General features: G+C 37.8%; 8 protein-coding genes and 1 non-coding gene across 9 annotated transcripts; 5 read left to right on the top strand and 4 right to left on the bottom strand.

The window, feature by feature from the left end:
- LOC104705651 lies at positions 309-1,235 on the top strand. Its single transcript, XM_010421697.2, has one exon. It carries the CDS (start codon positions 448-450, stop codon positions 1,024-1,026), a length of 579 nt encoding a protein of 192 aa, XP_010419999.1. The 5' UTR covers positions 309-447; the 3' UTR covers positions 1,027-1,235.
- Positions 2,054-3,340, top strand: LOC104705650 (probable xyloglucan endotransglucosylase/hydrolase protein 5). The gene is made up of 4 exons (XM_010421696.2): positions 2,054-2,268; positions 2,359-2,459; positions 2,552-2,745; positions 2,830-3,340. The coding sequence occupies exons 1-4, from the start codon at positions 2,067-2,069 to the stop codon at positions 3,227-3,229; spliced, it is 897 nt and encodes a 298-aa protein (XP_010419998.1). The 5' UTR covers positions 2,054-2,066; the 3' UTR covers positions 3,230-3,340.
- LOC104705649 (protein ELC-like) lies at positions 3,670-5,092 on the top strand. The gene has a single exon (XM_010421694.2). It carries the CDS (start codon positions 3,768-3,770, stop codon positions 4,896-4,898), a length of 1,131 nt encoding a protein of 376 aa, XP_010419996.1. The 5' UTR covers positions 3,670-3,767; the 3' UTR covers positions 4,899-5,092.
- On the bottom strand, positions 5,209-6,873 carry LOC104705648 (nascent polypeptide-associated complex subunit alpha-like protein 3). The gene is made up of 4 exons (XM_010421693.2): positions 6,736-6,873; positions 6,346-6,412; positions 5,839-5,969; positions 5,209-5,749 (listed from the first exon to the last, which is right to left on the bottom strand). Exons 1-4 carry the CDS (start codon positions 6,790-6,792, stop codon positions 5,396-5,398), a joined length of 609 nt encoding a protein of 202 aa, XP_010419995.1. The 5' UTR covers positions 6,793-6,873; the 3' UTR covers positions 5,209-5,395.
- On the bottom strand, positions 6,997-7,068 carry TRNAK-UUU. Its single transcript has one exon. It is a non-coding gene; the product is annotated as a tRNA-Lys (tRNA).
- LOC104705645 (protein FIZZY-RELATED 3-like) lies at positions 7,534-9,923 on the top strand. The gene is made up of 6 exons (XM_010421691.2): positions 7,534-8,154; positions 8,241-8,468; positions 8,571-8,813; positions 9,039-9,335; positions 9,428-9,559; positions 9,662-9,923. Exons 1-6 carry the CDS (start codon positions 7,639-7,641, stop codon positions 9,713-9,715), a joined length of 1,470 nt encoding a protein of 489 aa, XP_010419993.1. The 5' UTR covers positions 7,534-7,638; the 3' UTR covers positions 9,716-9,923.
- On the bottom strand, positions 9,800-11,297 carry LOC104705647 (ribosomal RNA large subunit methyltransferase E-like). The gene is made up of 6 exons (XM_010421692.2): positions 11,151-11,297; positions 10,977-11,063; positions 10,815-10,877; positions 10,625-10,723; positions 10,141-10,387; positions 9,800-10,048 (listed from the first exon to the last, which is right to left on the bottom strand). The coding sequence occupies exons 1-6, from the start codon at positions 11,226-11,228 to the stop codon at positions 9,939-9,941; spliced, it is 684 nt and encodes a 227-aa protein (XP_010419994.1). The 5' UTR covers positions 11,229-11,297; the 3' UTR covers positions 9,800-9,938.
- LOC104705644 lies at positions 13,912-14,519 on the top strand. The gene is made up of 2 exons (XM_010421690.2): positions 13,912-14,218; positions 14,332-14,519. Exons 1-2 carry the CDS (start codon positions 13,943-13,945, stop codon positions 14,434-14,436), a joined length of 381 nt encoding a protein of 126 aa, XP_010419992.1. The 5' UTR covers positions 13,912-13,942; the 3' UTR covers positions 14,437-14,519.
- On the bottom strand, positions 16,194-20,805 carry LOC104705643 (telomere repeat-binding protein 4-like). The gene is made up of 10 exons (XM_010421689.1): positions 20,609-20,805; positions 20,065-20,175; positions 19,212-19,950; positions 18,934-19,113; positions 18,792-18,842; positions 18,634-18,713; positions 18,312-18,547; positions 17,876-18,196; positions 16,820-16,883; positions 16,194-16,724 (listed from the first exon to the last, which is right to left on the bottom strand). Exons 2-10 carry the CDS (start codon positions 20,143-20,145, stop codon positions 16,533-16,535), a joined length of 1,944 nt encoding a protein of 647 aa, XP_010419991.1. The 5' UTR covers positions 20,146-20,175; positions 20,609-20,805; the 3' UTR covers positions 16,194-16,532.

Below are 21,255 nucleotides of genomic sequence, written 5' to 3'. Positions count from 1 at the left end.
TTTGTTACATCTTACATCTTCACATTGTTTCCTTAACGTTTAATCTACCTATGTTCAAATTCAAAAGTTGTAATCATCATCACTGTTAAACAACAAAAACTCATTTCAATGATTTTAAATAAAGACTTTGAAAAAACAAACTTTGCGACCAAGGTTTGGATAGTGTAAAAATAAAATATATATATATTTAGGCCAAAGAGGAGTGGTCCCGTAGTGATTGTGAAATTGTGATCATCTTAACCAACCAGACGTAGCCACATGTCTTCCTCAGCTTTATGAATTTCCTTAGCCAAGACCATCATTGTGTGATTGTGTAGTATATAAGTAAGGCGTCCTTCATCTCTTTCATTTTCCATTCTCCATATAGTCTCCGTTTACAATCCACAAACAATACAAAAACACAGGATTCAATAGCCAAGAAGCCAAGAAACATATATAAAGAAAAGAATGAAGAAGGCGGCAGAATTCGTGAAGCAGATAATAAACATGTTGACTGGTCTAGCAAAGGACAAGACGAAGGAGCTAAAGAGGAAAACAAGAGCTTTCAAGACACGTCTAGTAATATTCTCGCTGCTCCATAACAGACACATGGTGATGAGCTCTTTGTCTAACAAGCTCAAGACCAACCCAACATCGAAAAAGATTAATCACGATAATCACAAGGATCATCATGATCAAAACATGGTGGTGGTGTATAGCCATATCGTTAACGCCATGTCTAGCACTCCTGTCTCTCCTCATGTAGAATATCAATACGCGGAGGAGGTAGAGGATGAAGAAGAAGAAGACGACGAGGAGGAGGAAGGAAAGTATCCAGACTTGAGACACTCGTTGTTTGAGGCAGAGGGTTCGGTAATAGAGATGGTGAAGCATTCCAAGGAGGACAAGGGAGAAGAGTTTAAGCTGGAAGATGAGATCGACAAAGTGGCTGACCTTTTCATTAGCCGATTCCACAGACAGATGTGGTTGCAGAAGCAACTGTCTCTCGAAAGTATTCCAGATACTTCCTCCCCGATTCAGACTTAATAATATACATACATATGATTATATGCACGCCCCTCATTGTTTTTTTTTGGGGCGAATGAGGACGCAATGATCCTTATAGATTTTGTTTACGTAGTGAAATGTGGAAACGGGGACATGTTCATTTATTTTTGTCATCAACCTGTATCTAACAAAGTCCCTTCATCGTTCATGCTCATTTCATAAATAAAATACAGTTAACTTTTCTTCTTCTTGTTATTGTTGTTTCTGTAATTTATTTGAGCACCACACTCTCCGAGCACTTGGCGAGTCAGCGACCATATTCATTGTTTCGTAGTTAATTAAATTAAACACGGGTTGTATGATACAACTTGTATCTATACAAATTGCAGCCTTTGTATTTTAAGTTTATCTCAAAGCCTGTTAAGGCCCATCTACCGATATAATAACTAATACTTCAAACAACGCCGTTAGTTTGCCTCAGCTCAGTGGGTTAGTTTGCCTCTTTCTTGATATTTTCGTTCTCAATAATGTGCTTGAACAGTATTGCTCTCTGTGTTACATTGTCCATATGGTGAATTCGCACATGCTTCAGGTCATGTGACGATGTCTCTGTTGTATTACCCTCTTGAAACTTGAACTTTTTTTTTTTTTTTTGGTTTGTTTTTTGTTTCCCAAAATCTCTTTCTCATAGTTATCTTCAACTGATTTATCCAATCAATCAGGTCGGTTTGGATTCTACAGGGACACACTACTGTAAAAGCTTCCCTGCAAATCTGATGGCATCTGAGAGTAAAAAATAGTGTTTCTTTATTATTATGGTTCTGCCACACGGATCTTAAACGTAAAGCATCCAAAGATGCATTAATTAACGATAACATGGGGATGAGGTCCATGTGCCTCTGCTGCAACACCTCTTGGGCTAATCACATTCTGTTGCTTCCCTAAGTTACTGCTGCTGCTGCAACATTGAAAGTAACCCAATCTGCAGTCATTGTAATTATAAATATTATTTTTCAGTATTAGTAATGTAATATTCAGTACTGTTATGGCTATAAATAGTATGGTCCTTGTTTTGTGTGATGAAAGTGAGAGAGATGGGTCGTCTTCCATTTACTCTTTGCTTCACCTTCCTGGTTATGGCCACAGTAGCATTTGGTGTACCTCCTAAAAAGTCCATTAATGTTCCTTTTGGAAGGAACTATTTCCCCACTTGGGCTTTTGATCACATTAAGTATCTCAATGGTGGTTCTGAAGTGCATCTCGTTCTCGACAAGTACACTGGTGAGTTTCTCTGTCTTGCTGTGTATATTTCTCTCTGGCATAAGTTTTATCTAAACCGTTCTTCTGATTGTTCTTGTACATTGCGCAAAGGCACTGGCTTTCAGTCCAAAGGTTCATACTTGTTTGGCCACTTCAGTATGCACATAAAGATGGTTGCTGGGGACTCTGCTGGAACTGTAACCGCCTTCTATGTAAGTGAATTCATTTTCTAAATCACTTGGAACATATTCTTGAGTGTCATCTGAAAGTTGTATCTTGCTTTTTTCTTTTTCTTTTCCTGCAGTTGTCATCACAGAACTCAGAACATGATGAGATAGACTTTGAGTTTCTAGGAAACAGAACTGGCCAGCCTTACATTTTGCAGACAAACGTGTTCACTGGAGGCATAGGAAACCGTGAGCAGCGGATCAACCTCTGGTTTGACCCTTCCAAAGACTACCATTCGTATTCAGTTCTCTGGAACATGTATCAGATTGTGTAAGTTAGCATTCCTCAAGTGTTATGTGTACTCAAATTTCAAAGCTAAATGTATTGATGTATTATGTAATACAAATAAAACAGGTTCTTTGTGGATGACGTGCCGATACGAGTGTTCAAGAATAGCAAAGACATTGGGGTGAAGTTTCCATTTAACCAGCCAATGAAGATATATTCGAGTCTATGGAACGCAGACGACTGGGCCACAAGGGGAGGGTTAGAGAAGACCAACTGGGCAAAAGCACCTTTTGTTGCATCCTACAGAGGCTTCCACGTTGATGGGTGTGAGGCTTCAGTGAATGCTAAGTTCTGCGAGACTCAGGGAAAACGTTGGTGGGATCAGAAAGAGTTCCAGGACTTGGATGCTAACCAGTACAAGCGTCTCAAATGGGTTCGTAAGAGATACACCATCTACAACTATTGTACTGACCGCGTCCGATTTCCCGTGCCTCCTCCTGAGTGCCGCAGAGACCGTGACATTTAGTGCTTCTTTTCTTCAGATTTTATCTTAGATTATTTACAATGTATGGCAAAAATTTCCCACTTTTGAATGTTAATTCTTCTTTGCAAGTTAAGGAAAACATCTTCTAGAATAGCTTGAAATATTACAACCGTGCATTTGACGTGATTTAAAGTCAAACCGAGAATATGGATTCATGAGCTCCCCCAACTTGTTTTACAACCTCAAACTCATTTACTCATGATCAGGCCACAACAGTACCGGTCCATTGTAGTTGTCTGACCTGTTTTCTTAAATTGGCATTTTACCACATATAATATCACTAAACTCATCACAAAATTCACAATTGGTCAAAGTTTTGGTAAAAATATTGGAATTTGAAATTTAGATTCTTGGACTATTCTATTACACAAATTTTAGTATTATTATTTTTTTCAAAGAGTTTGACTAGTTGCGATTTCACTATTGCCTAAACTATATGTGATCTGGTGCAAATCTATTCGCCTATTCAGATTTAAACTTCCTTCCTGATCGTCTTCAAGTAATCGGAACTTGACTAGCTATGGCTCCTCCGCCGGCGAAGATGCAAGAGATCCACCAATTCCTCTCCTCCGCACTCACACAGCGTGGCCCTACCGCTCTCCCATACGCCGAGCCCACCAAGTCGCTAATCCGACAACACCTCCTTAACCTAGTCTCTTCCCACACTTCCCTCGATCCCAAAACGGCGACGTTTACACACAACGATGGCCGATCCGTGATCCTCCTCCAAGCCGACGGAACAGTGCCGATGCCTTTCCAAGGCGTAAGCTACAACATCCCCGTCGTCATCTGGCTCCTCGATTCGTACCCTCACTATCCACCTTGCGTCTATGTGAACCCTACGCGTGATATGATCATCAAACGACCTCACTCCAATGTCTCTCCTTCTGGACTCGTCTCTCTTCCTTATCTCCAAAATTGGGTTTACCCTAGCTCCAATCTCGTTGATCTCGCCGCTCATCTCAGCGCCGCCTTCTCTCGTGATCCGCCGCTTTACTCTCAGCGCCGTCCTCCTCCTCCGCAACCACAACCGTCTCCTTCGATCGGATCTGGATACTCACGGTCTTCACGGCTTTTTACTCCTCCTCATCAGACGGATGATGCGGCGGAGGTTTATAAGAAGAACGCGATTAACAAGCTGGTGGACAGGGTTCATTGTGATCTTGTATTGATGAGGAGTGCTAGAGAAGTGGAAGCTGAAGGGTTACTAAGTTTACAATCCGGACTTGAGAGAAGAGAAGAGGAGATCAACAATGGTTTGAATGAGATGGTGAACGAGAAAGAAACCTTGGAGCAGCAATTACAGGTTATTGCTATGAACACTGAGTTTCTTGATACTTGGATTAGGGAGAATCAAGGGAAACCTAAGAATTTGCTAGTTGATTTGGAGGATGTGGATGATGCCTTTGATTGCATTGGGACATTGTCTAAACAGATGTTAGAGTGCACTTCATTGGATTTAGCCATTGAAGATGTTGTTTATTCCATGGATAAATCGTTTCAAGATGGTTCGTTACCTTTTGATCAGTATTTGAGGAATGTGAGATTGTTGTCGAGGGAGCAGTTCTTTCACCGAGCCACTGCTGAGAAAGTTAGGGAGTTACAGATGGATGCTCAGGTTGCTTCGATTGCAGCTAGGTTGCACTCGTGAAGTGAAACCACTGGCAAGACCTTTCATATGTAGCTACAATTTTTTTTTTTTTTACTGAATTTTAGTTACATTCGATTCTTAGTGTCATAGTCTATAGGCATTTACACAATACTCTATACACGAATTTTAACTGATCATGTTTTGGCTTACCTTCTCTTTGCCATGTTTTGGAATTATGTTTGTCTCGTTTGCAATTCCCAACATTCAAACCCTCATGTATTAGAAAATGCTTGGAGTTGTTTAGCTCATAACCACTCAAACTATTCCTGCACGGTTTTACAAAAGTTCCAATCCCTGAAAGCTTGACAAATGCCACAAAGCAGGAACACTTGCATTTCTCTTGATATGGCGAATAACAGTACACACTCTTTAAAATCCCACTCAAACTCTAAAATATGAAAATGAGTCCAAACTCCTGGTGTATAATAATGATACAACAAGCAAAATCACTTTAAAAGAAAGGGGAAAACAAGATCAAACTAGAAAAGGTTTCGGATTTAGGTGGTAAGCTCCATGATGGCAGAGACAATATCTCCATTAGCGAGCTTGAGAGCTTTTACTGCCCTAGCCTTAGACACTCCTGCTTGGGTCATCACCAGCTCGATGTCCTTTGGCTCCACACCCGCATCGTCCACTTCTTCATCATCATCATCATCCTGAGCAACAGCTGCTGCCTCACCAGATGTTTCCCCCTGCGAAACCACGCTGCTGAGGTTGGTAGTCTTGAACTGCTCTGCGGCCTGACTCTGAAGCTGGGAGCTTAAATCCTCAATCTTCGCCTCACCAAAGATCACATATGTATCTGATGCTGGGCTCTTGAACACATCAGGCTTTGATATCACAAACATAATCTGCATTTTCAAATCCGTATTTTGTCAACAAAAGGAAACCGTAAGGATTAACTCAGCAAAGATTGGAAAATTTAAGAAGGCACACAAACATTCTTGCTCTTTTTGACGGTGACACGGCTAACACCAGTGATGGGTTTCATCCCAAGCTTCAGCATCGCTTTACGACTCTTTTTCTCACTTCTGCTTTGCTTTGACCGGGAGCCTGCCTCTCCATCATGTTCTGTGTTAACAAACAAATCATATATAGCTCATTAATGACTCAAGCTTATAACAAAAGATGATGTTCCTCATTCTATATAAAACAAAAACAAAGTCAGCATCCAACAGAGGCCTCCAGCTAATCATTTCTCACACAATTCCATGGTGATCATTCTTACAATAAAATGGGTTCGACATAGATAGGCTCATTACAAACAAGGTTTCAAATTTCAACCAAACAGATATCTACTCGCAAGTAAGTTCAGCTAAGCTGCCTAAGATATATTAATATTAATGGAGCTAAGCACATCGAAACTTGGAATGCATCATGGACTCTTGAATAACCATTGAAAGAGGCAAAAAAGAAGAAGAAGAAGAAGAAGAAGAAGATAAGTTACCCTCGGCCTCGTCATCGTCATCGGAATCATCCTCGTCATCATCATCTTCAACTTCAGGCTTATCAAGCTACAAATCGAAATCAGAAGAAACAGTGAGTAGAAATACAAACTAAAGAGAAAAATAATAAGATAATTCATCAGCTTAAGCAATGCGAAAATCGATAAATATGTTTCATGGAGTTCGACAAAAAGAAGATTCAGATCTAAGAAACTGTAGTCACAGTATTAAAATATCTGTCAATGAGATCTAAGGTAAGAAAGAAATCAATTAATCCGAATCCAAGCTCAATCTGTCAATCATTCATTTTCAGACTAATACTAAGATAACAACAAGCTAACCAAAACAAAACAAAAAAAGGTAGAGAAAGAGAGATCATTATTTATTATTACATCGATCTTTTGCTCTTCCAATTTGGCGGCGAGCTCCTCCTTCTGTTCGGCAGTCATGTTTACAAGCGAGAGAGAGAGAGAGAAGTATCGGTGAGCGACGAAACCCTAAAAACCCCTTTAAGAAAGATGAACTCGTATCGAAGTAAGTGCACCGAAACGGGTTTGGTTTTTTTATACCCGGCTTAAACCAAAAATTGACTCATAGTTTTGGGGAACCAAAACAAACCGGAACGGTCAAGATAAAAAAAGTCCAAAAAATATCGCCGTCTGTGGGGATCGAACCCACGACCACGTGGTTAAAAGCCACGCGCTCTACCACTGAGCTAAGAAGGCTTTGATGCTTCCTCGTCATAATATCGACGACATTTGTGTTTCATATTTGACCGTTGGGACATGAACCCTCAAATCGATGATGATTCATAGATGTGCGTAATTTAATCAGATCCCGCTCCGCCTATATATCCCTCTGTATCAAAATACTTGATGTTTTAAGATTTTATTTTGTATCAGAAAGGATGATTTTCTGAGAGAATTTAATGCATTTTTATTTTGAAAATCAAATAACTATTTAATGATTTTGCTTTGACAATATATAATCTATTAATTAGGATAAAATCAAGTGGCATAAATAAAATAAAACACACACTAGGAGTACATCATTTATTAGGATGAGTTAACAACAATTCATCATTAATTGTTTTCTTAACCCTGGTGAAAATACTAAAACATCAAGTATTTTGATACAGAGGGAGTATTATACAATCTCTCCCACCACCCAAATTTGACCGTTGTGACTCTTTTTTTTTGCAAAAGGAGAAGAAGATAATAAAGATCTCCCTCTCTTTTGATTCTTCTTCTTTTGCAATCTCTTCTCCCTTCAATCTCCCCCTAACCAAACCAGAAATGGCATCCCCACAGAACACCAAAACCGGTCTGAATCTACCGGCCGGGATGAACCAGAATTCGTTGCGGCTGGAGACGTTTTCGAGCTCATTTCGCGGGATCTCAAGTCTATCCTCTCCTTCTAAATCGACCTGCAGCGACAGATTCATACCGTGTAGATCTTCTTCGAGACTCCACGCTTTCGATCTGCAGGATCACAAGGAACCGACTACTCCGGTTAAAGAGGGAGGGAACGAAGCCTACTCTAGACTTTTGAAATCTGAGCTTTTCGGATCTGATTTTGCTTCTCCTTGTTTGTCTTCTCCTGCAGGTGGTGGTGGTGGTCACGGATCTGCTTCTTCTTCTTCTTCTCCGATGAGTCCATGTACCAATATGTTGAGGTTCAAGACGGATCGTTCTAATTCAAGCCCTAATTCGCCTTTCTCTCCTTCCATTCTCGGAAATGATAATGGCTTCTCCAGTGACTCGTCTCCTCCTCCTAAACCTCCTCGCAAGGTTTCTAAAACACCTCGTAAGGTATTATCATTGTGTTACCATCAGATCTGTTTAATGTGATTCAGAAATGATAAGATTAGTTTTGTTTTTTGATGTGGGGTTTTAAGGTCTTGGATGCTCCTTCTTTACAAGATGACTTCTACTTGAACGTTGTGGACTGGAGCTCACAGAATGTTCTTGCGGTTGGGCTTGGTACATGTGTCTATCTTTGGACTGCTTCCAATAGCAAGGTGAAGAAGTTATGCGACCTGGGGCCTAATGACAGTGTGTGCTCGGTCCAGTGGACTCGGGAGGGTTCGTATATATCTATTGGTACAAGTCATGGTCAGGTTCAGGTGTGTTGTTGTTGTTGTTTACCTTTTCCAATCTGTGGTTGTGGGAAGTTTTTGTTAGGATGGAATTGAAGTTTACTAAAAGGTTTAATGTTTTGCTGGCAGGTCTGGGACGCAACACAGTGCAAGAGAGTCCGAACCATGGGTGGTCATCAAACGAGAACTGGTGTCTTGGCATGGAACTCTAGGATCTTATCATCAGGGAGCAGAGACAGAAACATCCTTCAGCATGATCTCCGTGTCCAGAGTGATTATGTCAGCAAACTCGTGGGACACAAATCTGAGGTCTGCGGGTTGAAATGGTCTCACGATGATAGAGAGCTTGCGTCTGGAGGCAATGATAATCAGGTTTTTTTTAGCTATCCACTACTATGTGTTCCATATGATATGAGCAAAACTATGAACTGCTTTTCTTGTTTCAATTCGCTAGACCCTATAGACTTGGTTAATGGTGAGAGACTCTAATTGCTTTCTGACCAATCCAGTCCTTGGCTAGATACAATAGACCAATAGCTTAGAGTTGAGCCGTTCTTATCATATTAAGAAACATTGGTGGGTTCTTTTTTGAAACAGTTATTGGTATGGAACAATCATTCACAGAACCCTATTCTGAAGCTGACTGAGCATACAGCGGCGGTTAAGGCAATTACATGGTCTCCTCATCAGAGCGGCCTCCTTGCTTCAGGAGGTGGAACCGCAGACAGATGCATTAGATTCTGGAACACCACAAACGGACATCAGTTAAACAGCATCGACACTGGGAGCCAAGTCTGCAATCTGGCATGGAGCAAGAATGTCAACGAGATAGTGAGCACTCACGGGTACTCTCAAAACCAAATCATGCTCTGGAAGTACCCATCCATGGCAAAGGTAGTTTTGTTTTCACGCTGAAGATCTCATTTCTTGATCTTTCTATCGTTTACTATATAGCTGATGCATCAACCAATGATTGTTTTGTGTAGGTTGCAACCCTTACTGGGCACAGTATGAGAGTACTTTACTTAGCTACGTCACCTGATGGTCAGACTATAGTGACCGGAGCAGGAGATGAGACCCTGCGGTTTTGGAACGTCTTCCCTTCAGTGAAAATGCAGGTTTGTATTCTTTTTTTCGAGATTTGAAATTCCTTCAGAACCAGAATTAGATCTTCTAGTTCTGTCTGTTCAGTTGATTGATGGCCATTTTTCTGTTTACAGACACCAGTGAAAGACACAGGACTCTGGTCATTAGGGAGAACACAGATCCGATAATAACAGTGTCAACCTTTAATTTGTTATTTCATTGTGTATGAGAAAATGTACTGCTGCACAGAGACAGATAGAGAAGTTGCAATGTAACACGCAAAATCTGCATTCAATATTATTTAATTTGTTCTTTTCCATTGTAATAAACTACATGATCCGAGAAAATACCAAGTACTTCTATATGAAAAGAGTTACCGTTGGATTGGCCATTGTATATGAAGGCTTTACATTATCTAAATCCCTGGCAAATCAAGTAAATTTCTCGAGATGATGATCTTGTAGCTTTTGGCCTCAACCAAGATGCCTTGTTAAAGATGGGCTTGCAAATTCGAGCAAAATCTAACCAAAAAGAAACAGTGTTATTGTAAAAAGAAGAGGCATCTATTCCAATTGTATACAGTTGGACTCTATTTTACAGTTCTTTACCGTACCTTGAGCATCCTCGCTTTCTAGAAGCTTGATCACAAGATGACCCCCACGCCTAAGTACACCAAGACGGAATTCACTGCTTGAAACCGCATTTTCATCATCAATATCAGGTGACTGAGAGAGGGCAGCTTGACCAACAGCCAAATCAAGTGCTCGCATTCCCAATTCAGCCGACAGAGCTGAATCTCTAGTGGTGATTCCAGACACTGAGGGACACATATCTGAAAGAATGACTGAAAATCCCATTTGCTGCACCACAGAGCAATCCATAGCTTGTTAGAACCAAGGTCAGGAAACAGCTTAAGAACCAAGTCCCTCAAACCCAAAAAAAAAAAAAACATTTCAAGAAAACGAGTGACTAGGAAAGAGCCTAACTTGGCATATTCACGGCCATTGCTCTAATCATAAACAGTAGATGGCTCAGTGCAAATGTTATCCAAGACAGTTCCAATCATGAAAGGGCGGTTAAATTCTTGTAAAAATCACCTGAGGAGACAACTCCCTAATCTTTTGTCTGGGAAAGTTTAAAACATCGGCGGAAATGGTTTGGACTCGCGAATCACACTGTGGAGGAACCTTCACCTTCTGCTCTGAGAAGAACAAAAGTGCATTGATTCACACAGTACAGTTAAAGATTACATTTTTTTTGGAGAATTAAGTGAAAGCTTCCTCTGACCTTAATATCCATACCAACGACATTTCCACCACTTTTAAGTGGACCTAAGCTTTGGCAGGCAACCTACACCGGGTCATTAGCAACAAATTCAAGTTTAAACTTTTTTCCCCATAATTCAAAACTTGACATTGATGATGTAATATATATATATAAAAAAAAGACCTGAAGCCAAGCACCAGGTGCGCAGCCTAGGTCAAGAACAGAGGAGCCTGGTTTGATGAGCTTGTATTGTTTTTGAATCTGTAGAAGCTGTAGTTGCGGAGAGAGAGAAGAAGAGACTCGATGTAAGAAGAAGAAGATAAAGAAGCAGAGGAGGGTAATGAATGTAATTTTCACCTTGAAAGCAGAGCGAGCAACATAGCCCAGACGTTGAGCTTCCCTGTAGAAAAAGTCCGGTGCTCCTGCCCCACTCATCTCCTCCGGCGCCGACAATACAACCGTATTCTTCTTCCGTTCCCCTTTTTTCTTTCTTTTTTTTTTGGGCCCGAAAGGCCGAAACCTTATTTAAACCCTAAAATGCCCACTTTTTTTAAATAATTAAAACAAGTCAAAATAAATCCCATAGAAAGGAAAAAAAAAAACTCGAGCTATAAGAGGAAAAATATATCTTTTAAAAAGTAACTTTTATCCTACAGTAAATTTCTATAAATTAATAATTTGAGAAAATTTATTAATTTATAAAGATTTTAATTTATCGGTTAATATATAAAGAGACTTTTCTAATTTAGTAATTTTTTCAAAAAATATTTACAAATAAAATTTAATCTTTATAACTAATATTTTTATAGAATCAATTATAAAAAATAAACAATTATCATGTTTTAAAAACATTTAAAGGTTTATTTGGTAGGATAAATAAATTTATAGGTTTTCCTTTGAACAATAAATACAAATTTAAAAAGTTTTAACCTAAACTAAAAAGTAATTAAGTTCTTAATGATAACAAGGAAAAAAAATCGTTATGATATACCTTGAAAATTAATTCACAGTCTCGTATATTGAATGTGAGTCAATAAAAAGTGAAAAATAGTAGATGTTAGGAGGGGACAAGTACATCGTAAAAGATGGCGTAATAGTTACTAAATTGGAAAGATAATACACATCACTCAAGTAAAATCTTTGAGATCTCAAAAGTGAAAAAAATGAATTTTTAGAAAGAAAAAAAAAACATGATTAGTGAACATATTATTAGATTCAAGGGTCGGCTATATTAATCATGGTAAGTGAGGTATTATAGAGACATTCATGACTTGGTCTAGAATTCTCTTATGTCATGTTACACTTGCTTCAGTGGATAAAGTAAGCTCGTCGAAGCGGTTCTAGCGACATAGATACACGTAGATTCACATTGAATATGTTCATAAGACTTGGGCTTTGAATAGTTGTATAGTCTGCTCCCGACAACACTGAAATTGGACTAGTCCTCCACACTTAATTTACCATTCACCATTACCTATCAGTATGCATTATTGCATACTAAAACTCTCCATACTAATATGTATATATGCATACAATTCAATATCATTGTAAATTCACAGTTAGTCTGCATTTTTCATTCCACTACTCAAAAGCTCCGTACCATTATAAACTCCATACTAGTCCATACTACAATCCAATGTTTTGCATATCAAAATATTGGTACGCATAGTCCGATCTACATCATACCATACAACTATTCAAAGCCTTGATTTACTCGTAGTTAATATAAAATGGTGTGATGTTTACATCAAAATCTAATGATCAATAATATACACAATAAAGATTAATTGTTAACGTCAAACTTTTTAAGGATATGTGCTCATGAGGTATGAATAAGATATCAAATTCTCCTTTTTTTTCTTTTTCTTATGTTATCATATGGTTTTACTACCGGAATTATTCTCTCCGGATTCGATGTTGTTATTAACATTTATTAAACTCTCTATCTACCCGATAGTCTAAGATTAATATCATCAGAAATTTTATGAAAAAGTTTCAAATTACCTTAGTTATCACGTGATATTATATATATATATATATATATATATTAAATCAATGTTTTACTGCATAAATATTATCGTCGACAATATATGTGTCGTATATTGTTTAGTAAAATAAGTTTTATGTTTATAAATATTCAAATGATTATATTTATATTTATGAAATCGCGTTGATAAAAGTTCTACACTGAATGGAAAATGTCTCATAAACCTACAAAATAGATACTGAAAATAATTCAATTTTACCCTAAATAATAAAATTCGAATAAAATTACCTCCATGTGAAAAGATATTAAAAAGATGATATTAACGATGATACTTCAATCTAGTTAACACATCCAAGAAAGAAAGAAAAAATAAGTTACATTTACATCAAGATATATGTATACGAAACCCAGCTAAACAAATAGCAGTTTAATTCTACATAGTTAAAATAACCATTGAACCTCTATGCCAAGAGAAATTCAATGAAATACAAGACTAGGATAAGCTAATCTAATTTATAATTAGAGAGATTCTTATATGAAAGTGATCATCAAGAAACAAGTAACATATTTGGTCCATTTGGATATTCATCTAACCCATATAATAGATTAATGTTATATCGGTGAAATTGGTTGGAACTTAAACAGTTAACTATTGAGTTGGTTTGTCTTCTAAATAAATATTATTTTACAGCAATGTAATCATCTTTCCAATTCGAAAGTTGTACTGTAAAGGTAAAATTTTTCCAAAATAACAAAATTCATAAAATAAAAAAAAGTTAGTTAAAAGTTTTAAATTGATATTTATTTTATATTTAGTGTTAAATGTAAAAACTACATTTAATGTGTTGTGGACCATGTATAAATTTCTTAGGATATGTTTCCATATAAAATGCAAAAATATCGAAAATAAAATAATAAATACATTGATGAATTGTGGTCATATATGTAGTCTCCTTTATTCTTTTGACAACGATGTAATCTCTTAAAGATATGTTTCTATATATCTTTTAGGGCAAATAGATATCTTTCTATATAGGGTGCAAAGTAACGTATTATAGATATAACCTTATATGTTAATGTAGTCTTTATATATGGTGATAAAACTTTCGTTTATAAACCAAAAACGTGAAACTCGTCAAAAGAACAAGAGGTAGGATAAGATATGGATGCTGGGTCATCATCAAGTGCTTCTGGACCACAACAAGAGAAGAGGTCACGACAGAGGAGGGCGACGAAGGGGATCGATTACGAGAGTAGCGTTGCGAATTTGTCGAGAGAAGGCAGAGAGACTTTGACGGTTGTGAATCATAGAAAAAGATTGAACACAATCCCAGGTACTTCATGTTCTGTGTTCGATCATACGTGTCCTCGATACAGGTGGCTTCACCCTGGTTGGATAGTTGAGGAACGTATCATGTCTCACGATCGGCTCTACCGGGTATATAAGTGCTCTTCTCTTCTTGTTTTGTGACGAAGAATCAAGTCCTACCTAGTTGTTATCGCCATATATAATTAAGCACATTTTCATATTCATCTAATTTCACTGTGCAGTACTATTACGACCCACTGGGGCAATTGTACAATTCTCGGGGACAAGTGACTCAAATGTTGGCAGATACTGAGAAGACTCGCGCACTTGTCATCTACGACAAATAATCTTCTTCGTCCATCTAATAAGTTGTGCAATGATGAATTGATGGTCATAAATGGCCAAGCAATTCAAATTATCCTAGAGTAAATTAATTATCTATCTATCTTTTATATATATTTTCTTGTTAACTATATAAATGAAATGAAATTATCTTTCTTGGATTGTTAATTTTAATATGAGGATCATCGTTCAACAACTTGTTTGGGTGGTGTGTTTACAAAAGTTGAGCTAATATTGTTGTAAAATTTGGGTTTTTTTGGGCTATGTTGGGAGAAAGAAAGATAAGGAATTAGATAAATTTAAAACACTTACATCTCCGATTATGAGGAATCAAAATGTTTGAACCAGAGAGAGAAACGAGTTCGATTGAAGATCATTATATATGACACCTTGGTTACTTATGAGGAATAAAACTGTAACTTTTGTGCTTGTGTAACATAGTTGTGGTTGAGACGAGAGAGATGCATACTCTCTCTTTATGGTGTTGGTGGAGACGAGACACGTACGAGTTGCATACGTTCTTTCCAGAATGATCAACATTATCTTCTTCAAGTTTTGTAGAAATTAATTTTCTTTCTTTAGAGAGAAGTTTTGAGTACAGTAGACAAAATTATATGTTACTGGAAAATCATATACATAAGGAAATATTATTCGAAGACACCATCTGTTTCGTAAATCTTGTCCTTGTACAAGTAGTTTATATATAGCTCTCGCTTATCCACATTGTAAGGTCATTATATACATGATAAGCTTTCACCAAATGACGAACGAATTAGATTGCATTATTGCATGGTTAAGTATAATGGTAAATGTGTTTTTAATTCAATCTCAACTCTAAATTAGCAATTATGCACCTCGAGGATATTAGCTAAGGTCACTTTGCCTCCATGACGACATTGATCCATTCAATTTTGAAAATACATGAAAATGACTTCGTCCCCTCGATAGTGTATTAATGTCCATTATTTGTAGTGTGGTTCGTAAAAACGTGATGAGTTGAAGATATAAATTTTTGGGAAAGCTATCTATTATTTGGTGGATTATACAAACAAAACCTGCATATTTGAGTTTAGAACTTGATGCTCTCATCAATGCAGTAGAAGACTAAATTTGGCTATATTTCTTATCTAAATGTCACATCCACTCAAATTATTGGTCTCACGGACCCGAGATCTACATACATAGTCGCTTTTATGGTCTTGAATGGAGAAAACATATCAGACAGAGCAGATCAAGTGGTTCAAACAGATCAAGCAGAATAAAAGTAAATTAAATATTTGGTTGTTCAAGTGTAGATAAAGGGTGAACAACATTAAAAAAGTTGTAGACTAGATCTGCATGTATTTTTCCTGCAATTATCACAAAAAGACAAAATAGTATGAACTGCACAAATTCTTGAATGGTAACTTAGTGATAGGAGGACTACAATAAAGGCCGTGCACGTAACAGAAATAAATAATTATGCAAATGGTTTGAGTTCCAAGAGAATCGATATAACTCGGCAAGAATATGGACGACAGAAATCGTCAACAAAATTAGGTAACCAAATTGTTTAATTTTTTTTACAGCAATCCACTTCATTATTTTCTTTATATGAGTGATTCTTCCAAAAACCCTAACCCCAAAAAGTAAACAAGAACTTAGTTTCATAAAGAGTTTTCGTTAGTTTGTAACTAGATATCATGGACCTCATTGATGAAGACCATCGAATATAATCGACTATGGAAAGAAAAAAATATCCAACTCAAACAAGAGTATACTCAAAAGTTAAACTGCCATAGATTGAATGATGAACAAAAAAATAAAAGAATTGTCTAAAATTACATGTCCCGGACCTACCAACCAATAATAACTATCATATTACAAAATCAAATCAATTAGAAATTTGGAATGAACAAATGTACCATAAAAGTAACCAAAAGAGTCAAAGGAACGTCTTGTTTCTGGCAGCTTCGATAACAAAAATAAAAAAATATATATATAGTCTTATTTTCAGAGATTAAGCATGCTTCTGTACTTTTGTTGGTTTGCTTTTGTACAGTTGCCCACGATGTTTCCTTAGTCGTCAAGTGAAAGTTATTGTTGTTATCTTTCTCCTTCTTTACATGGACGAACCTGATTGAACCACCACCATTGTTGTAGCCACCTGAAGTTTCCCGTTCTGTTTCATTTGGTGCTCTGACCAATGCCTATGTGCTGCTAAGACTCTGTCTAGCAGTTCTTGAGGCACTGGTTCTCCTCTTCGTTGCTGTGGTGAAATACTTGCTGTGTGAACCAACGTTTTCCATTTGTCCTGCCATCACACGGTTATATTGGAAATATTAAGCTTTCAATTCCTAGTGGATAAGGTTCAAAGTGTGCTCGAGCAGTTTTTGCTATGTATCTTACCTTCAAGTCCACGTAGGTTCGATGACTTGCATTCTCAAAAGAACGCAATTTCACATCACGCCATCTGCAAAATAATGTTTGATCATTAGTCTGACCCCCACAACCACGTTATTATATTAACCATCATCAATTGAATCAGACTTTTTACCTTCCAGTCCCAACTTCTTCAACTGCTTGTACTAGAGCTTCTACCTCTGTAACAGAGAATGGTCTCCTGGTTCTTCGCTGTGAAAGCTCTGTACGCTTAGGTTTCTCATTAAGTGGAACAATTGCTAGAGCCCCGGATTCCAAGGCCGAAACTGGAACCAACGCTCTTGAATCTGATGAAGGTTGTTCATCAGCTGGTATGTCACTCTGATATGGGACTAACTCATGGTTATTCTCCACACTTTTTCCTGAATTAATCAGGAGATCTTCATCTTGGGGAGGGAGAGGGGTTACAATATCTAACGCGGGAGAAGCTGCGGACCTGGGATGAGCGAATGGTTTTCCTTAGGATCTCTAGAGCTTCAAATTTTATCCGTACACAAAAGCAAATTTTTGCAGCAAGCCAAATATGTATATAAGAACAGGTTTGTTTGTACCTTTCTGACAAATTGGTGGAATCGGTTGGCATAGAAACAACAGGAGTTTCAGAGCAAAGAGGTACAGGAAGTGTTTCGGGACCAGGCTCCAAGGTGAAGCCAAGGTTGTTTTCTCTACACGAAAGACCAGTCTGTGATAGAGTGCTGCTGTCATCTCTAACCTTCTTCCCTTGGACTAACACCCCAATACGTATTCCACCACCGAGTAAAGCAGTAACAGCCTCTTTCACCGTCCTCTGCAACCGAAAGTGTTAAGTGTCATGACTGATTTTATGGAATAACATTCATCATTGCACACAGCAGAACCAAATTAATCACGCACCTTCAGTAAGCCTACAGTTGCTGTCTCTGGAACTTCAATAACAAGCTCCGGAATCCTAAGGGACTTGATGCNAATAATGTTTGATCATTAGTCTGACCCCCACAACCACGTTATTATATTAACCATCATCAATTGAATCAGACTTTTTACCTTCCAGTCCCAACTTCTTCAACTGCTTGTACTAGAGCTTCTACCTCTGTAACAGAGAATGGTCTTCTGGTTCTTCGCTGTGAAAGCTCTGTACGCTTAGGTTTCTCATTAAGTGGAACAATTGCTAGAGCCCCGGATTCCAAGGCCGAAACTGGAACCAACGCTCTTGAATCTGATGAAGGTTGTTCATCAGCTGGTATGTCACTCTGATATGGGACTAACTCATGGTTATTCTCCACACTTTTTCCTGAATTAATCAGGAGATCTTCATCTTGGGGAGGGAGAGGGGTTACAATATCTAACGCGGGAGAAGCTGCGGACCTGGGATGAGCGAATGGTTTTCCTTAGGATCTCTAGAGCTTCAAATTTTATCCGTACACAAAAGCAAATTTTTGCAGCAAGCCAAATATGTATATAAGAACAGGTTTGTTTGTACCTTTCTGACAAATTGGTGGAATCGGTTGGCATAGAAACAACAGGAGTTTCAGAGCAAAGAGGTACAGGAAGTGTTTCGGGACCAGGCTCCAAGGTGAAGCCAAGGTTGTTTTCTCTACACGAAAGACCAGTCTGTGATAGAGTGCTGCTGTCATCTCTAACCTTCTTCCCTTGGACTAACACCCCAATACGTATTCCACCACCGAGTAAAGCAGTAACAGCCTCTTTCACCGTCCTCTGCAACCGAAAGTGTTAAGTGTCATGACTGATTTTATGGAATAACATTCATCATTGCACACAGCAGAACCAAATTAATCACGCACCTTCAGTAAGCCTACAGTTGCTGTCTCTGGAACTTCAATAACAAGCTCCGGAATCCTAAGGGACTTGATGCTGAACTTTACTGCAAACAATGATATAACATGAGACCCACATATCACGTCTCAGTCAAATTCTATGAATTATTAACTGATCCAAGTACCAGGGGAGTCCTTTAAATGAAGACCTATTTCGCTAGAGAGAACACCGTCTTCTGCATATAACAAAGAAGCCAAAAAGATGATCATGAAATAAAAACCATATCAGCCTGATAATGAAGCATCTGAATATAGACTGATAAGTACCTGATTCTCGCTTCAGAGGTGAATTAGAGACACTTTCACTACTGAGTCCTCCATCATAATTTACGACCAACCCTTTGTCAGACAGTCTTCTCTTCCTATGAACGGTCTCACGCTTCCATGGGTTGTAACCATAACCATAAGAAAATTTTCTCTTGCGGTACAGAGCCTTTAGATGACCATCTACAGACAGATATCCGCAAGCAAAAGTAAGGGCAGAGCAGCAAACAAAAAAATGGATGCGCCAAAGAAGTAAGACAGCAGAAAAATATGATACAAACCTGTTCTAGTGTCTTCAAAACACTTCAACATGGAGACTCCTCTCCCGTAATTTGTCATCACCGACTTCTTGATTCTTCGATTTCCAACCCGAGAGGGAGGCCTATACGACTTGTTACAATTGTCACCAAATTTGTAATACTTACAATAGTTTTCGTCATCATCTCTGCAAACTAACTTAGAATGATTCACATATCCTTCAAAAGAGTCATCGGAGACACGAACTGTGCATGGTGCCAATTTAACATCCCCATCCAGATGGACTGATTCTGGAGACTGCAAACGTAACTGAGTCGGATCCTTTAAGCTAAAACCATCAGCAACGAAAACACCAGTTGCTTCTCCTTGTTCCTCATTAACAACACATGTCTCCTCCTCAGTAGTGCCAAGGAGGGACTTCAAACCACACTCCTCCTCCTTCTTACAATCAGAAAAAAACGGTGTTTGCTCCAAAACGCAGTCACTTTCAACAGACGAAACTTGCAAATCAGCGTTTGCTTCATGATCAGATTTACAAGGCGTATTATTAATATAGACATGTTCAAGTTCCTCCTGCTTAACCACTCCACCACCCAAATGATGATGATCATCATGATTCTTCCCTTCAAATGCATAGGTAGAGGTTGAAGAACTCTCGCTTTCTTCAAGCAACTTCCCAGCAAGAGAAGCAAGCAAATCAATCGCACAGATCTGACTGTCACCATCATCATTATCAGCTAACTTACTTGATGATACCTTCCTCTAAAACAGGAAAAACACACACAAGTTTCATCAGGAGACGAATTTTTAGTAAAAAAAAAAATAACAGAGACAGAAAAGGTAAATAAATCAAATGAAGGGTACAAGAATCTTTACCCTGCTAGAACGAGGAGCCTTGGGAATACTAGGGAAATCAAAGACATTAGAGCCACAACATAACTTCCTTTTAACCACCATCTCTCAATTACGCGTAACAAAAAACAAACCCTGCAATAAACAAAACAAACATTATTAATTGTCATGATCATCATCTACAGCAACAAAATTAAGCTCTCAATGATCAACACAGATCAGAGATCGATCAGATGCAAAAAAAAAAAAAAAAAGAAGAGGAAACCCATATACAGATCAGATCAACAAAGAACAACACCAAACCCCTTCATCAAATTTAAAATGTAATAATATATATTTTTTAAAAATAAACATGCAAAAATGAAAGCGTATCAATGGAAATAACAAAAAAAAAAAAAAAAAAATTGATGAAAACAGAACAAGAGTAACTCAATCAATCAAACACAACGATCTTCATCATCATCAGATCTCCATAGCAAACTTCAGACAAACAACAGATTTCAATAATTTCAACAGATGATGAAATTGTGATGACCAACAACAACAACAACAAAAAAAAAAAACTCACCGAATCACAAAAACAACGACGAGCACTAAGATCACCGGAATTATTTATAGATCATCGAAACCGGGAAAAAAAAAAAAGAAATGTAGGCTACTTTACCCAGTGCCGAATCTCTGATTATTCAAAAAAAGGAAAAAAAAAAAAAAAAAAGGAAAGCAATCGATAAAATGCTATACAAATTTTTTTTTTTTTTGTAATAAAAGAAGCTTTGTTTGTGAAAAAAAATCGAAGATTATGCGATCGTCCTTCACTTTCTCTCTCTCTCAATCTCTTTCTCTATTCTCTAGAACTAGAAATAAGGAAGAAGAACGACATAAAACCCCTCCCTTTGAAAAACACACAAAAAGCACCACCCCCTCACAAAGCCTTAAACCCCCATTTTTATTCCTTTTTCAGAAAATAAATAAAATAAAATAAAATAAAATAAAAATGTCACAAAGCAGAAATTAACCACACAACCGGATGAGGCAGTTGAATGGATATTGGTTTTACCGGCTTTAGCCAGTCACGCTTCTTCTAATCTCACTCTCTCTTTTTTTTTATCAAGACGACACGTGGAGGATCCTCTCACTACACGAAACCTATTTTTTCTTTGTCATTGTCAGAATTAAAATAAATAAAAAAGAAGAGAGTTTTAATTTCGGGATTGG

Source organism: Camelina sativa, chromosome 8 (assembly GCF_000633955.1).
Source record: "Camelina sativa cultivar DH55 chromosome 8, Cs, whole genome shotgun sequence".
Lineage (NCBI taxonomy): Eukaryota > Viridiplantae > Streptophyta > Magnoliopsida > Brassicales > Brassicaceae > Camelina > Camelina sativa.
Note: the sequence above shows the minus strand (reverse complement) of the source record. Positions and strands in the feature narration are given on the sequence as shown.

Bases quoted from the DNA above. Each gene is read 5' to 3' on its own strand.
- LOC104705651 (XM_010421697.2), top strand. From the start codon at position 448: ATGAAGAAGGCGGCAGAATTCGTGAAGCAGATAATAAACATGTTGACT.
- LOC104705650 (XM_010421696.2), top strand. From the start codon at position 2,067: ATGAAAGTGAGAGAGATGGGTCGTCTTCCATTTACTCTTTGCTTCACC. The intron at 2,269-2,358 runs GTGAGTTTCTCT...CATTGCGCAAAG, and splicing joins CGTTCTCGACAAGTACACTG to GCACTGGCTTTCAGTCCAAA. The intron at 2,460-2,551 runs GTAAGTGAATTC...CTTTTCCTGCAG, and splicing joins GAACTGTAACCGCCTTCTAT to TTGTCATCACAGAACTCAGA.
- LOC104705643 (XM_010421689.1), bottom strand. From the start codon at position 20,145: ATGGTGGTTAAAAGGAAGTTATGTTGTGGCTCTAATGTCTTTGATTTC. The intron at 18,843-18,933 runs GTACTTATCAGT...TGTTATATGCAG, and splicing joins ACCTCTGAAGCGAGAATCAG to AAGACGGTGTTCTCTCTAGC. The intron at 18,714-18,791 runs GTACTTGGATCA...CATTGTTTGCAG, and splicing joins TCATTTAAAGGACTCCCCTG to TAAAGTTCAGCATCAAGTCC.
- LOC104705647 (XM_010421692.2), bottom strand. From the start codon at position 11,228: ATGAGTGGGGCAGGAGCACCGGACTTTTTCTACAGGGAAGCTCAACGT. The intron at 11,064-11,150 runs GTGAAAATTACA...CCGCAACTACAG, and splicing joins TTGCTCGCTCTGCTTTCAAG to CTTCTACAGATTCAAAAACA. The intron at 10,388-10,624 runs GTGATTTTTACA...TCTGTGGTGCAG, and splicing joins TTAGGGAGTTGTCTCCTCAG to CAAATGGGATTTTCAGTCAT.
- LOC104705648 (XM_010421693.2), bottom strand. From the start codon at position 6,792: ATGACTGCCGAACAGAAGGAGGAGCTCGCCGCCAAATTGGAAGAGCAA. The intron at 6,413-6,735 runs GTAATAATAAAT...TTCGATTTGTAG, and splicing joins TGGAAGAGCAAAAGATCGAT to CTTGATAAGCCTGAAGTTGA. The intron at 5,970-6,345 runs GTAACTTATCTT...TTGTTAACACAG, and splicing joins TGACGATGACGAGGCCGAGG to AACATGATGGAGAGGCAGGC.
- LOC104705649 (XM_010421694.2), top strand. From the start codon at position 3,768: ATGGCTCCTCCGCCGGCGAAGATGCAAGAGATCCACCAATTCCTCTCC.
- LOC104705644 (XM_010421690.2), top strand. From the start codon at position 13,943: ATGGATGCTGGGTCATCATCAAGTGCTTCTGGACCACAACAAGAGAAG. The intron at 14,219-14,331 runs GTATATAAGTGC...TTCACTGTGCAG, and splicing joins CTCACGATCGGCTCTACCGG to TACTATTACGACCCACTGGG.
- LOC104705645 (XM_010421691.2), top strand. From the start codon at position 7,639: ATGGCATCCCCACAGAACACCAAAACCGGTCTGAATCTACCGGCCGGG. The intron at 8,814-9,038 runs GTTTTTTTTAGC...TTTTTGAAACAG, and splicing joins CTGGAGGCAATGATAATCAG to TTATTGGTATGGAACAATCA. The intron at 9,336-9,427 runs GTAGTTTTGTTT...TGTTTTGTGTAG, and splicing joins AGTACCCATCCATGGCAAAG to GTTGCAACCCTTACTGGGCA.